Here is a 15355-nt window from a genome sequence, read left to right as displayed (position 1 = left end):
TCAGATTGTGGGGCTGTTGCCTTTTTTGTTGCTGTTTTCCTAGGAGATCTTCAGACTGTGAGGTCTGTTGCCCTGCATGATCCAGAAGAGTTGCCCTGTGTGCAGTGGATTTGCTGGATTCCTTGAGACTGTGGTGTTTTCAGAGGTTCAGACAGCGTGGTGTTCTGCTGAGGGAGAAGGAGCAGGCTAAAGGGGAGTGGAATTCGTAATGCATGGGTTTGGGGGTGGATGGGTCCAGAGACCACTGGGCTCCTTGGGATTTCCAGTGGCTTTAACTGGCAGAGAAGGTTCCTTACAAGTTTCCCTGAATATACCAGACCTCCCAACATCTCTAGGTCCACAGTGTCCCCAGGCAACATGGTGATATCCTCATTTAGGTCTTTTTTTAAACAATGCTAATGGTTTTATGTAGATATAAAGGTATATTTTTATTGGAGAATATTGATGTTACTTTTTTATTTACATTTTGACATGTGGTCCACTGATACAGTACAGCATGAGCTTTTTGTTGTTGTTGTTGTTGTTTTCGAGACAGGGTTTCTCTGTGTAGCCCTGGCTGTCCTGGAACTCACTCTGTAGACCAGGCTGGCCTCAAACTCAGAAATCCACCTGCCTCTGCCTCCCAAGTGCTGGGATTAAAGGCATGCATCACCACTGTCCAGCCCTGCATGATCTTAATCCTAGTAATTTGCTTGGTGAAACAAGCATCTATAGATTACATCATTAATTTCTAGATGACTAAGCTACGCAGTGTCACTATGAATCAAATTTTAATAAAAATTTAGAGGTACATGTTCAGAGATCTGGTTAGTGGAAGTTCAGTACTGATCACTTATTTGTCCTAGCTTCTGCAAAGTGCAGTTTTTAAAACAAGATTTAGAAGGGTATTATCGTATCTTGTCAGTTGATATATATCAGAATTGAGGGTTTCCTGGGGATACTTGTAATTGTTATGAAAAAAAGCGAAACCTGTTTTGAGGGCACAAATTCTTGAGAAGATCTAGTTATCCTGAAATGTCGGCAGACACTCATTACTGAATCTCTTTTTTCTCAATACAGTAATCCCTGATATGTCTATTTGTACTTTTTCAGAAAATCATCTCATATGTGGAAAACATGGGAAGGTCTTAGATCAAGACATAGAGTGCAGTGCCAATGACCATGTGAATATGCAAGAGAAGTCTTATAAATGTAATGAACTTAGCAAAATGATTAATGAATCCACCCAAAGTACACCTTATAAAACTGACCACAGAGATGCCTCACTTCAATCCCCAAACCTGAAAAGACTTAAAGTTGGGAAAACCAGAGAAGTATCCAAAGATGAAGACTGTGTAAAGTGTTTAAATGAGTGCTCTATAAATAATCTAAATCAAGGAATACACATACATAAGAAAGGATATAACAGTACAGAATTTGATAAGGGTGTTGCGCCTAACCATGAACTGATGCTGAAACAAACCACTAATGGCAAGAAGCTTTACAAATGCAGTGAATGTGACAAATGCTTTACCCACAAAGACAGTCTTAGAATTCATCATAGAACTCATACAAGAGAGAAACCTTACAAATGCAGTGAATGTGACAAATGTTTTATCAAAAAATCCCTTCTTCAAATTCATCAGAGAATTCATGCAGGAGAGAAACCTTACAAATGCAGTGAGTGTGACAAATGCTTTACCCGAAAATGCCTTCTTCGAAGTCATCAGAGAATGCATGCAGGAGCGAAACCTTACAAATGTAGTAAATGTGACAAATGCTTTATTGACAATCACAGTCTTAGAATTCATCATAGAACTCATACAGGAGAGAAACCTTACAAATGCAGTGAATGTGACAAATGCTTTACTGGCAAAGGCAGTCTTAACGTTCATCATAGAATTCATACAGGAGAGAAACCTTACAAATGCAGTGAATGTGACAGATGCTTTACTTACAAAGGCAGTCTTAGAATTCATCATAGAACTCATACAGCAGAGAAACCTTACAAATGCAGTGAATGTGACAAATACTTTACTTACAAAGGCAATCTTAGAATTCATCATAGAACTCATACAAGAGAGAAACCTTACAAATGCAGTGAATGTTACAAATGCTTTACTTACAAAAGCAGTCTTAAAATTCATCATAGAATTCATACAGGAGGGAAACCTTACAAATGCAGTGAGTGTGACAAATGCTTTACCCGAAAATGCCGTCTTCGAAGTCATCAGAGAATGCATGCAGGAGAGACACCTTACAAATGTAGTAAATGTGACAAATGCTATATTGACAATTGCAGTCTTAGAATTCATCATAGAACTCATACAGGAGAGAAACCTTACAAATGCAGTGAATGTGACAAATGCTTTACTGACCAAGGCAGTCTTAGAACTCATCATAGAATTCATACAGGAGAGAAACCTTACAAATGCTGTGAATGTGACAAAGGCTTTACCCGAAAATCCCATCTTCAAATTCATCAGAGCATTCATACAGGAGAGAAACCTTACAAATGCAGTGAATGTGACAAATGCTTTAGTGACAAACGCAGTCTTAGAATTCATCAGAAAATTCATACAGGAGAGAAACCTTACAAATGCAGTGAATGTGACAAATGCTTTCAGTACAAAGTTAGTTTGCAATGTCATCAGCTTGTTCATACAGGAGAGAAACCATACAAATGCAGTGAATGTGGCAAATGCTTTAGTGACAAAGGCAGTCTTAGAATTCATCGGACAATTCATACAGGAGAGAAACCTTACAGATGCAGTGAATGTGACAAATGCTTCCAGTACAAAGGTAGTCTGCGATGTCACCAACTTGTTCATACAGGAGAGAAACCTTACAAATGCAGTGAATGTGACAAATGCTTCCAGTACAAAGGTAGTCTGCGATGTCACCAGCTTGTTCATACAGGAGAGAAGCCTTACAAATGCAGTGAATGTGACAAATGCTTTACTGACAAAGGCAGTCTTAGAAGTCATCATAGAACTCATACAGGAGAGAAACCTTACAAATGCAGTGAATGTTACAAATGCTTTACCAAAAAATGCCATCTTCATCTTCATCAGCGAATTCATACAGGAGAGAAACCTTACAAATGCAGTGAGTGTGACAAATGCTTTACCCAAAAATGCCATCTTCAAAATCATCAGAGAATTCATACAGGAGAGAAACCTTAGAGATGGAGTAAATGTGAAAATTGCTTTACTGACAAAGGCAGTCTTAGAATTCTTCATAGAACTCATTTAGATGAGAAACTTTACAAATGCAAATAATGCCCTACAGAAAATAATTATTACAAGTAGGCAAAACTTGTGAAAACATTCATGCCATGTACAAATCTCAGATAATGTGTACTATTTCTGTGGGGAAATACTTTGAAAATATGACATTGTAGGAAAGTTACTTGTTCACCCTGAAATAATAAAAGATAAAAACCAAGTAGGGAAGCCAAAAGAATATAGTATTTTTGGACACTTTCCTTGAAACTGAAATAAATGATTCAAAAGGAAAGCTAATTAAGGTATGTAATACACCTTTCAAACTGGTTAATAATACTGACAGCATTCTTTTGATATTTAACTCACATAAAGAAATTCAGACAAATCTTACTTAAATGAGGATTTGATACACTGAGCCACCAAACAAAATCAGATGTTCTTTATCCTATAGAGATGCCTACAGGGCTGGGCAGTGATGATGCATGCTTTTAATCCCATTAATTTGGGACCAGATGCAGACAGATTTCTGAGTTCCAGGCTAGCCTGGCCTACTCAGAGAAACCTCTCAAAAAAAAAAAAAAAAGATGACTATAGATATTCTTGGAGTATCCATTATTCATAATCTCTATCAAATGCTGGATTTAAATCCAGGATAACAACTTACTATGTGTCCCTTGTGCTCTCATCAGAAAGATCATTGTCATGTAAGTATATCTAATAAAGCTTATTGATTAATCCAGTTTGATTTGGGTTTGTTTGTTTGTTTTTCTTTGTTTCTTTGTTTCTTTCTTTCTTTTTGATCATTTTCCACTTGGGATGCTTAGATGAATATATGTTGTGTCTCCCCAGGAAATGTCTCTCATGAAAAATATAAGAGAGCCATTAAAATTTTCTGCAAGGTTATAACATGAACTTAATACTAGTGATTTTCCATATGTGGATAACAACTCCTTTGGAGGGTAAAATGACCCTGTCACAGGTTGATTAAGAGCAAATGAAAACATGTATTTCCAAGGTCTTAGGATTGGGAAATGAATTCTTTGACTCTCAGTGACTCTACCCACATGAAATAATTTGGGAGCGTCAACCATAAGTCTTTCTTTCATGAATTCTTAGGAATGAATGAGAGAAAAGTCTACCAAACTATAAATAAAAATATGGCTTCATTTTCAGGGATAGACATCCATATTGTGCTGTATAACTACATGTCTCTAAACTCTTTAATAGCATTTGATTGAGCCAAATTCCAATAAAACTCAGAACAATGCTACCTATTGGCTCATACTACAGATCATTATGGTGCCATGTCTTGTTGTGCCTTAAGACTCCAACAAAAGAAATCTATTAGATTTCCTTATTTTTCTTAAGTCATTTCCAGAAGACTGATATTTTATACATTACACCATATACATCCTGAAAAATTACTCAATAACTTACTATCAATGTATTGCTCTCATCTTAATTTCATGTGTGAATTTGTTTTTACAAATATCATGAACCGGCCGGGTGGTGGTGGTGCAAGCCTGTAATCCCTGCACTCTGGGAGGCAGAGGCAGGTGGATTTCTGAGTTCGAGGCCAGCCTGGTCTACAAGAGTGAGTTCCAGGACAGCCGGAGCTATACAAAGAAACCCTGTCTCAAAAAAACAAAAAACAAAAAACAAAACAAAAAAAAACCAAAAAACAAAAAACAAAAAACAAATCCAAAAGATCAAATAAAAAAAAAGCAACAAATATCATGAACCTATGAGAAAGCTTATTAGTAGTAAATAAGGAACATGCTCACACATGTAATAAACATCCTGGAAATGCATTTGGAAGTACTGAAAAAAGACAAAAGTCTTTACTTCAAGCAAAATTATTCACACAAAATTCGTGAAGGCTCAGAAAATTGAGATCTTAGAAAATGTAACATGTTTTATATTGATCACATCCATACTTACTATACCATGACCTTGGTTTAAAATGATTATGTCTAATTTCTGTCAATTGGAATGTCGGGGATATTGAAAGCGCACCCACCAGGTAAATCAAAGTTAGGTGTCTGGAATAGGCCTTGATAATCAGGAAATTGAACCAACTGTACAATTTATGGAGATTCCAGTTACACAAGTTCATCGGATCTACGCCCCACTACTTGATGACTTATTGGAATAATGGAATAATTATTCCAAATGTGTAGAGATTTACAGTGTGCTATTGTAGAATTTCAAATTGTATACAATAAAAATAAATCTCAATTTCTACCCCTAACACAATATGATTGTCTTCATTCTATAACCATTTATCCACATACTTGTCTATGGTACAGCAAGTGTATAGTGAGGGTGGACAGAACAGTTCCAGGTAGATTCACTATTGGAGTTATGTGGAATTGAATCCATAAAGAGTTTGAAGGCTGAAAGTCATTTACTTAGTGAAAAATCACCATATCACATTTGAAGATTAATGGATCAGAGGCTCTCTGGAGTTGGAACATACAGTATTTGTGAACTAGCATTATAAGGACCACACTATCTGTCATACAGGAGCCTCAAGGGCTTTCCTAGAGGAACTTCCAGTGGCTTCATTTTTAGGAACCCAGGAGGACTAAGACCATGCAGGGAAAGATAACTTCTCTTCAGCTGCAAAAGAACTTGTCTTACAGTCTGAGGATGGGAAGCGTTTGGAGTATGTGGTAATGGTAAATTACTTGATTGAAACTGATATTTTGATGGGAGAACTAAGAAAAGGGACTGGGATCCTGAAAGAAGGAGGGATCAGAAACCCATCCTTGTCCTGAGAATTCTGGATGCAACATGGTGTGGAATGAGGAGTGGAAGACACTGTCCAGGTCAAATATCCCCTTGCATTTCCTGCACATTTGGGCCTTGAAAAAAGTATCAGCCTCTCCAGTTTGGTTGGAAATGCATTGAAGAACCCATAGAACATCCCAGGGTGCAGGAGTTTTTGGTTAGTAGACAGACATGAACTAGACTATCACTGAGACTACTTTCTTTCCTGCTCATGAAAAGACTGACCCTCAAATCCTAATGTCCATATCTTTACTGTGTTGATAATTACTGAATATGTAGGTGTGACTCATTGTGATTTTTTTCATTTATCTTATTTTTTCCAGGATATTTATATAATGATTTGTAAGTGGGAGTTCTTGTGTGCTGTTTGCAAACATGGCCGTATTTGCTTGGTGGCAGGTACAAAGCTGGTATATATTTCACACCCATCTATGGTTTCTAACTCCCCTGTTTTATCACTATCCTAGTAAAGAGAGTGGCCTTTGCTATTGGAGATTTTTCATTCCCAGTGGGCTTTTTAGATCTTAGTTCCTTAAAGATCACTGGAATTTTAATGGCATGTGAAGTTATAGTTAAGTGTTTTTTTTTAAACAAATTAGCTGTCTTTAAAGTTATGGTTGTATAAACATAGATTAAGTTGGAAACACTCCATATTTATTTTCCATCTGAAACATATGAAGTGTCACTTGTAAATACAGCATTAAGAAATATGTCTTTGTATACTGATTTATTAATGTTATGCCTTAGAGTCTGTAAAAACACTTTATGTCTGCATGCTGTGAGGTGGTATTAGGCCATAATGTTTTTCTAGTTTGATAATGCAATATACATTAAGATAACAATTGAGATCAAAATTTACATAATCCTGATCAGGTAACTATGAGAAAAATTCTGTGTCTTTTTTCTCCTTCTAGAATAGTGCATTGTTCCCATGCATACATGGCTAGGTGGCCTGCTGTTAATTTTCTTTGATTTGTTGTCTTGAAAAAGCTTCTTTTCCCTCTATCACTAGGAAGTCACCTAGTACACAATGTGATTTTTTAAGAAGCATCTGCCTGACTCTGCCTTTTAGTACTCTGCTAAGTCAGTACAAGAACACATCTGACTCAGACACTCACCTTTCTAGGAGACTTTCCACATTTCTTAACAGTCAACTCAAGAGGATGGTCATTACCTAGAACCTGTTCACCTGGCTTTGAACTGATACTGGAAGATTCAGAACTGTAGTCATGTGCTATTTTTCTTTTATTTCTTATTCCTTGTGTTTTCAGAGAAAACCACCCTGCAAGTTGATGAGCATTGTGTAAATGAATGTTAGATCTCAGAGAGAAAATTGAGATCCTTAGAAGAGAAGGGAACATTACATGAGCCTTTGCCTGTTCTTCATGTTGTTCCTTACTAGGGGTGTCACCCATCCTTCAGATTTTGTTCCATGGAAATTTCAGGAACTCGGTGCTGTACACTGATCCCAAATTTTTAGTCCCATTTGCACCTTTATTTGAATGACATGATTAGAAGCCCTGGAAAGGCTTGATCCAGCATTTTAGGGGAGTACCAGGACAGAGAAATGGGAGAGAGGTGATTGGGGAATGGGCAGAGGGAAGAGGGCTTAGGGCACTTATGGGAAGGGGGGAACCGGGAAAGGAGAAGGCATTTGGAATGTAAACAAAGAGTATAGAGGGGGAAAAAAAAAGAAGTAGTGGGTCTCAAGTTGTTCTAATTTAAACAGTTCCTTCAAGATATTTTCTCATCTGAAACTGGATGTGAGCTGAGAAATTTTGTGCAGAATTGTCTGTGTTTGTTTCTCTTTTTCACTTGAGCAAAGCCCTTTTAGTTATGAGGCTGTTCCAGTTCACAGAGGTGCTTTTTGGGTTATTTTGTTTGTTTTTTGTTTTGTTTTTGAATAGGACATCAGTTCAGTTCCCAAAACACATGGGATACCCAACCTTAATGTCAGTTTTGGACATCTGATGCCTTTTCCTGAATATAGTTCACAACACACATAGAGAGTACATACATGTTCTCTCCACATATATAAACCACAGCTAACATTTAAAAAAAAATCCATCAACAATGTGTGGAAACAAAGATGGTATAAGTTTGTTTTCCACATTCTGTCTTTGTAAACTTGATTCTGTAGGAATCTATTTTACATAGTTTCAAGATTTTCTTAAGGTTCCTGTGATTGACTTTCTTTGTAAGAATTAATATTTGGGAAATTATACTTCACTGAACTGTGCATATCAGTGTTGATGTTACCATACTATGTACATATCTTTGTGCCTTAATATCAATATTAAATGAATTTTGTTATGACTGTCGCATACTGTAACATCGGGAAAATTCATGTTTCCTGATTTGTTTTCAGTGAAGGATTTGGAGGGTTAGTCAAGCACTACGAATTTTTATTTTGTTTTTTCATTTCCTGAATGACTTTGATAAAAATTGTTCGGTATTTGAACAAACTTGTAAAATGTCTCAATTGACTTTCTATTGATATCTTATGCTGTACTCCTCAGAAAATAATCAATAATTTCCACTATTCCAATTTAAATAATGATTTTTATTTTAATCTGGATACTTTTGAACTTGGCTTTCTTAAAATTACATATCCTTTTAGCATTCCTACTTATATTTTGCAGAAATTGTTCATTGCTGCTGAAACAAATTTATTTTTTTACCATTTTTACATAAAAAAAATCTTTCCTTTCCTGTTGTGTACCATGTGCAGTGAGAACATTCTATTGGTAGAACATGACTGTGTGGAAGAGGGCTACTGATTTCTTAGAGTCAAATTTGCATCCAGTCACTTTGCTAAAATATTTATGAATTGTCTGGTAGAATTTATGGGTTCACCCATGTATACTGCCATATCATCTGAAAATAGTGATATTTCGACTTCTTCCTTTCCAGTTTGTATCCACTTCATCTCCTTTTTCTGTCTTATTGCTGTTGCTACAACTTCAAGTAGTATATTGAAGAGACATTGGGAGAGTGTACAGCCTTGTCTTGTACCTGCTTTTCCTGTTCCTATTATACAGTCACTATGTATTAGCACACACTTTTGAGCAGATCTCTGCAGAACTATAAGAGGGACTATCTTGTAGTGATAATCTAAATATAAGTAGATGCTTTCTTTATCCTCAATGATGATCCTATAAGCATTCCTAAGTAGATAGTAATTGTTAAGCTCTTTTAATAACACTATTAAGACCTATCTGCTATTCAAAACTGCAATCAGATCTCTGCCAGTCTTTAGTGTCACTTCTGAGATAGTTGCATTGGTCTACCTGGGTTAAGACACAAGGCCAGAGACTGCAATGATTAAACAACAGAAACAGTAACATCTCCTAGTTCTAGAGGCTGATGTCCAATGTCAGGCACAGATGGTCCGGCTTCTGAAAGTCTCTTCATTTTCTTCTAAATAGCCACCATCTAACAGGCTCCCATACAATCTCTTTATGATGGTACCTTGCTGAATTCTCCTGTTTAGAAGAACAGAAATGTTACTGGAGTAGGGCCAGAAGTTTACTTTCCTAACGTCTTGACCTCCTAGCACAGACATGTTCTGTGGAGTTTATACCTTGTACACAAAGAATGGGAACATGGGGAGTACAGTTCAAGCCATGCTGGTCTCTGTTCTCTGTAGGGAGTGGTTCTGATTCTTTGTTCTGGAAGCTGCTTATAGATACAGAAATTTCTTTTTCCCAATTGGTTTTTGATTGATTAATAAATATGCTAGGAGCTAAAGGATGGGCAGAAAAATGGTACTTGCACGTTCCAATAGGCAGGCTAGGAGATGCAGGAGAAAAACACCGTGCTTCGGAGGGACAGAGGGCCACCAGCCATGAGATTTCTGGGCTAAAGATTCTCGCTGAAGTCCTGACTGTTCGGAGATTTGCTCTGTAAATCAGGGTGACCCCAAACTCCAGAGATCCTACTACCTATGCTATAATATTTTCGGTTTCATTCCTCTTTCTGATGATTCACAGAGATCCCAGCCAGGAGATCATGATGAAAAACCCTTTAGACATTACATGAGTAAAATTTGGAGCACCCTAAATGGCTGTGTCCATAGATAGGTGAAGATACAATCAGTCATGAGAAATGCTACTCATCAGTCAGTGGCCTTGTTGTAATAATAAATGGACTGCGGTGTACCCTTCGCCTCTCAGTGGCATTGACATAGATGATGAAAGCCAGCGCTTAATGTCACACAATATAGTCAAGGACACATTGTTGGGAGGGGAGGAGCATTTCTGAAACCACTCTGTGTTCTCCCTCTTTGGATTGACATGCTCAGAGCAAGTCAAGAGCCAGGCCATTGAGAACGTCGGGTAGGGCCAAAATGTAAATTCCTAAAACAGCCTCACAGAATACTTGTTTTTTTTTTTTTAATATTTATATTTCCTATATTCTTTGTTTACATTCCAAATGATTTCCCCTTTCCCAGATCCCCCCTACCCATATGTCCCATAAACCTTCTTCTCTCCATGAGTTGGGATTTTGATGGGGATTGCATTGAATCTGTAGATCACTTTTGGCAAGATGGCCATTTTAACTATATTAATCCTGCCGATCCACGAGCATGGCAGATTTTTCCATTTTCTGAGGTCTTCTTCGATTTCCTTCTTCAGAGACCTGAAGTTCTTGTCGTATAGATCTTTCACTTGTTTGGTTAGAGTTACACCAAGATACTTTATATTGTTTGTGGCTATTGTGAAGGGTGTAATTTCCCTAACTTCTTTCTCAGCCTGCTTATCCTTTGAGTATAGGAACACAACTGATTTGCTTGAGTTGATTTTATAACCAGCCACTTTGCTGAAGTTGTTTATCAGCTGTAGGAGTTCTCTGGTGGAGGTTTTCGGGTCACTTAAGCAGACTATCATGTCATCTTAAAATAGTGATAATTTGACTTCTTCCTTTCCAATTTGTATCCCCTTGACCTCCTTATGTTGTCTAATTGCTCTAGCTAGAACTTAAAGTACTATCTTGAAAAGATATGGAGCGAGAGGACAGCCTTGTCTAGACCCTGATTTTAGTGGGATTGCTTCAAGTTTCTCTCCATTTAGTTTGATGTTAACTACTGGTTTGCTGTATAATTGCTTTAACAGTGTTTAGGTATGGGCCTTGAATTCCTGTTCTTTCCAAGACTTTTAGCATGAAAAGATGCTGAATTTTGTCAAATGCTTTTTCTGCATCTAATGAGATGATCATATGGTTTTTTTCTTTGAGTTTGTTTATGTAGTGGATAGCATTGATGGATTTCCTTATATTGAACCATCCCTGCATCCCTGGGATGAAGCCTACTTGATCATGGTGGATGATTGTTTTGATGTGTTCTTGGATTTGGTTGGCAAGAATTTTATTACGTATTTTTGCATCAATATTCATAAGGGAAATTGGCCTGAAGTTCTCTTTCTTTGTTGGATCTTTGTGTGGTTTTGGTATCAGCGTAATTGTGGCTTCATAGAATGAGTTGGGTAGAGTTCCTTCTGTTTCTATTTTGTGGAATAGTTTGAAGAGTATTGGTGTTAGGTCTTCTATGAAGGTCTGATAGAATACTGCACTGAAGCCATCTGGTCCCGTGCTTTTTTTGGTTGGGAGACTTTCTATGACCCTTTTAATTTCTTCAGGTGTTATGGGACTGTTTGGATGATCTATTTGATCCTGATTTAGATTTGGTGTCAGATATCTGTCTAGGAAACTGTCCATTTCCTCCAGATTCTCCAGTTGTGTTGAGTATAGGCTTTTGTAGTAGGATCTAATGATTTTTTGAATTTCCTCAGTTTCTGTTGTTATAGCTCCCTTTTCATTTCTAAGTTTGTTAATCTGTATACTGTCTCTGTGCCCGTTGGTTAGTCTGGCTAAGGGTTTATCTATCTTGTTGATTTTCTCAAAGAACCAGCTCCTGGTTTTGTTGATTCTTTGTATGGTTCTCTTTGTTTCTACTTGATTGATTTTGGCCCTGAGTTTGATGATTTCCTGCCTTCTACTCCTCCTGGGTGAAATAGCTTCTTTTTGTTCCAGGGCTTTCAGGTGTGTCATTAAGCTATTAGTGTATGCTCTCTCCATTTTCTTTTTGGAGGCACTCAGGGCTATGAGTTTTCCTCTTAGCACTGCTTTCATTGTGTCCCATAGATTTGGGTATGTTGTGTCTTCATTTTCATTGTGTTCTAAAAAGTCTTTAATTTCTTTCTTTATTTCTTCCTTGACCAAGGTATCATTGAGTAGAATATTGTTCAGTTTCCACGTGTATGTGGGTTTTCTGTTGTTTTTGTTGCTATTGAAGACCACTTTTACTCCATAGTGATCTGATAGGAGGCAGAGGATTAGTTCGATCTTCTTATATTTGTTTATGATAGCATATTTGGTCCTCATTACTATTAAGACTTCTTGCTACAAAAACCTTGACAGTCAGTTTTTCTTCTCTACATACCAACTAAAAGAACATTAGAAAAACACTTTGAAGATGATTGCTTCATTTAGATTTTGTAGCCTCTGCCTTGAACTCTCCATTGCTACCTGCAGTGTAGAAAAGATGGGTGAAGCTCTCACCCATTTGACAAATGAGAGCTAAAGGTTAAAATCTATGGAGATAAAGAAGTGTGTTAACACTGTGCAAAGTAACATTACATGGTGTTTCATGACCAATACAACATTAATCCTGAATGTTTTACAGGTATAGAGTCCATTAACCATTGCTAACCAGTCCTTAACCATTCCTTTACCGCAGTGTCCTCCTGAAGTCCCCATCTTATCCTCAGTGAATGGACATTTAGGTTATTTTAAAATTTAGGTCATCATCAATGTAACTGCAATGAGCATAAGAATTCTGATACTTGTTAAAATTAAAATTGAGTGCATGAAAATATAATGAGATTTCTTAGAAGCACTCCAACTCTATCATTTTGTGTGCCTGTAGTCTACATGTGAGACCCTATAGACTGCAGGCACACATAAGCTTGGATAGTATGAGACTGTGTAAAGAACAGGGTTTACTGTGTTGTTTTTTCTCCCTCATGTTGCCCTATGGTTGCATCAATGCAGAAACCTGGAAAGAACATTGAGGCTATCTCCCTATGTAACTAGCAATTGCTAGGCCTGCTGCGAATCCCTATTTAGCTTGGACGACCTTGCTGGGCCATAGGACAGCAGCAGCTCCTCTACTGGAGGAATCAGAGATCAAAGGTCTTTGACAGCTGCAGCTTTCCAGCTTTGCTTTTCCACCCTAATTTCCCTGTCTCCCAGAACACTTCCTGTTCCTCTTCTATAGCACAGGGTCATCGGTGTTCACAATCCATTGCACACACAATGCTCATTGCAGCAATCTCTACCTCATAACTGGGAAGTCCTGTAGGCAAACTTAGTGAAAGTCAAGGACTAACAACAATTAAAACTGCTTTGATGTGTTAATTAGGCATCTCAGACAGTTGCCCCAGGGTTTGAGAATTAACATTAGGGTGAATGAGAAGCTTGACATGGTTTACCTATAATCTCAAAACTTATTTCAAAATATTTTAAAAGGATTTATGGTCCCATATTCTTCAGGGAATAGACATGTGAATTAAAGCACATTCCTTCCAACAGGTCCACTGCTGTCCTCTGAATACATCAGCTTCAAATCTCCTCACTAAACTCAATTCTTACACAGGTCCCTTTTGGTTTTCTATCCCATGCAAGATACAGGGAAATGGGAGGACCCTCAGTCAGTGCTGTCTTTCCCTTCTTATTGACCAGTCAGGGCCCAGCCTGAAAGAAGTTGCAGGACTGTCTTCCAAGCATTGGGCAGTAGAGCCAGAATTAGGGGTTCAAAGAAAGTCATAGCTACACAGCATGAGCAAGGGTGAACTATATTAAACCTTGCTAGAAAGAAATATGAAAGCCTCTGAGAAAAAGAAATGAAATTCTTATAAATGGGAAACATTGGAGAATAGGAACTAGTGCTAAATCAGAGCAGTGATGCATAAAGAAAATATCATTTAAATAGTAATATTAACAATTGACTTTAAAAAAATCATGAATATAATTGAAAAACAGATAGGTATACTGACTTTGAAAAATACCAGACCCTTTCCTGGTAGAGGGAATGGTATTACTAGATTCAGTTTGACTTTCCTCCTATATGCAATGTGAGCTGAGATCTATAACCCGACAAACACAGCTTGAGTCAATAGTCCCTGTCTGAAATCTCTGAGCTGAGTTAACAATGTCAGTGAGGACTGCACATATCTGCATAGCACAGACCATTAACTGGAAATTTAATATTCAGTGGCTCAAGCTAATCTTCAGAAATTGTATACCCACCAATCTGGTCTGATTTCATTCAAATGCATGAGTTGATGCATGCTGGGAAATTACATAATCACTCATGCTTCCTGATTCAGGGTCCTCTTAATCATTTTAACCCCTAAAACTGACTCCCTTAACCATTAGTCTGTGATCTACATATTGCCGATCCCGCTTTACCCAGCCCTTTTCACGTTACACTGTCCCACTTGCTCTGGTCTGAAAGTGGAAGCAATGCTCCAACTGCAAATACTTTTCCTGTTGCTGCAATGAACACTTAGTTACATACCTCAAATGGGTAATTTTAAATCTTTGTTATGGGATAGCCTTTCAATTAAATAATTTGGGAAGTTTAATCAAGAGAAAAGCCCTGGGGAGAAAGACTGTGATCAAGGTAACCTGATTCAACGTATTTTGCTTAGAAACAATTTTGTAAGTGGATGAAAATATACCTGTCCCAGAATTAAAATGTGTTACCAAGGAGCAATCACTCTAAGCAATAATAAAGATTAATAAAATTAATCTTCTTAAGGACACCATGCGTTTGGCTCTAGATAGTTCTCAAACATGAGTCAGCCTAGAATAGATCTTGCTTTCTACATATGCTGTCACTTTTGGCATCAGAATCCAGGATATGCTTTGGACAATTTCAATATGGACTAGACACTGCAGTTCCAGCCATGTAGGCAGATGGGAGTTTTACACAGCAAAGATATTCCTAGAATTATTCCATAAGTACACCAGTACCCTAAAACAACAGGTCAGTCTTCAGTGACAAGGTCCTAAATGGAAAGCCCCAGAGGATGAGAATGTTAGCAAAAGTAGAACAATGGAAAAGGTAATAGTTGCAATTGAGAGGTCTGCTGTGTGTGATAAATTCTAAGTCATTCAATTTTCCCAAGGAACACTCAGGAGCCAGGTGCTGAGTGGAAGCCTGCTATCTCAGAGAGGCAGAGAAAGCACCTGCTGACCTTCCTCTTCAGGTAAAATCCCAGAAGGAAGCTCTTGCTGCCACACCTTCTCACATGATCTCATCCAAACTGAATGGACCTCAGTGCTTCTTCCTG

At 37.6% G+C, this 15355-nt stretch overlaps 4 protein-coding genes and 1 pseudogene across 9 annotated transcripts in view; 3 read left to right on the top strand and 2 right to left on the bottom strand.

Annotated features, from left to right (window-relative positions):
* LOC127681617 (oocyte zinc finger protein XlCOF6-like) overlaps positions 1-3946 on the top strand; it is a 1149846-nt gene extending 1145900 nt beyond the window's left edge. The window contains exons 4-5 of one of the 2 annotated variants that reach the window (XM_052178092.1): positions 1093-2991; positions 3076-3946. In XM_052178092.1, the coding sequence (XP_052034052.1) occupies positions 1093-2991; positions 3076-3164 (1988 nt within the window). In that variant the 3' untranslated portion in view covers positions 3165-3946. Of the gene's footprint in view, positions 1-1092 lie in introns of both variants that reach the window. The other variant, XM_052178091.1, reaches the window with a different exon arrangement.
* The window catches only part of LOC127681614 (zinc finger protein 665-like), a 233961-nt gene that overhangs the window by 22336 nt on the left and 196270 nt on the right, over positions 1-15355 (top strand). The window lies entirely within an intron of this gene.
* Positions 1-15355, bottom strand: part of LOC127681600 (oocyte zinc finger protein XlCOF6-like) — a 1434619-nt gene that overhangs the window by 1279280 nt on the left and 139984 nt on the right. The window lies entirely within an intron of this gene.
* LOC127681615 (oocyte zinc finger protein XlCOF6-like) overlaps positions 1-15355 on the top strand; it is a 988257-nt gene that overhangs the window by 891456 nt on the left and 81446 nt on the right. The window lies entirely within an intron of this gene.
* LOC127681631 (gastrula zinc finger protein XlCGF26.1-like) overlaps positions 1-15355 on the bottom strand; it is a 117080-nt pseudogene that overhangs the window by 72432 nt on the left and 29293 nt on the right.

The sequence above is a fragment of the Apodemus sylvaticus genome, chromosome 3, assembly GCF_947179515.1.
Source record: "Apodemus sylvaticus chromosome 3, mApoSyl1.1, whole genome shotgun sequence".
NCBI lineage: Eukaryota > Metazoa > Chordata > Mammalia > Rodentia > Muridae > Apodemus > Apodemus sylvaticus.
Note: the sequence above shows the minus strand (reverse complement) of the source record. Positions and strands in the feature narration are given on the sequence as shown.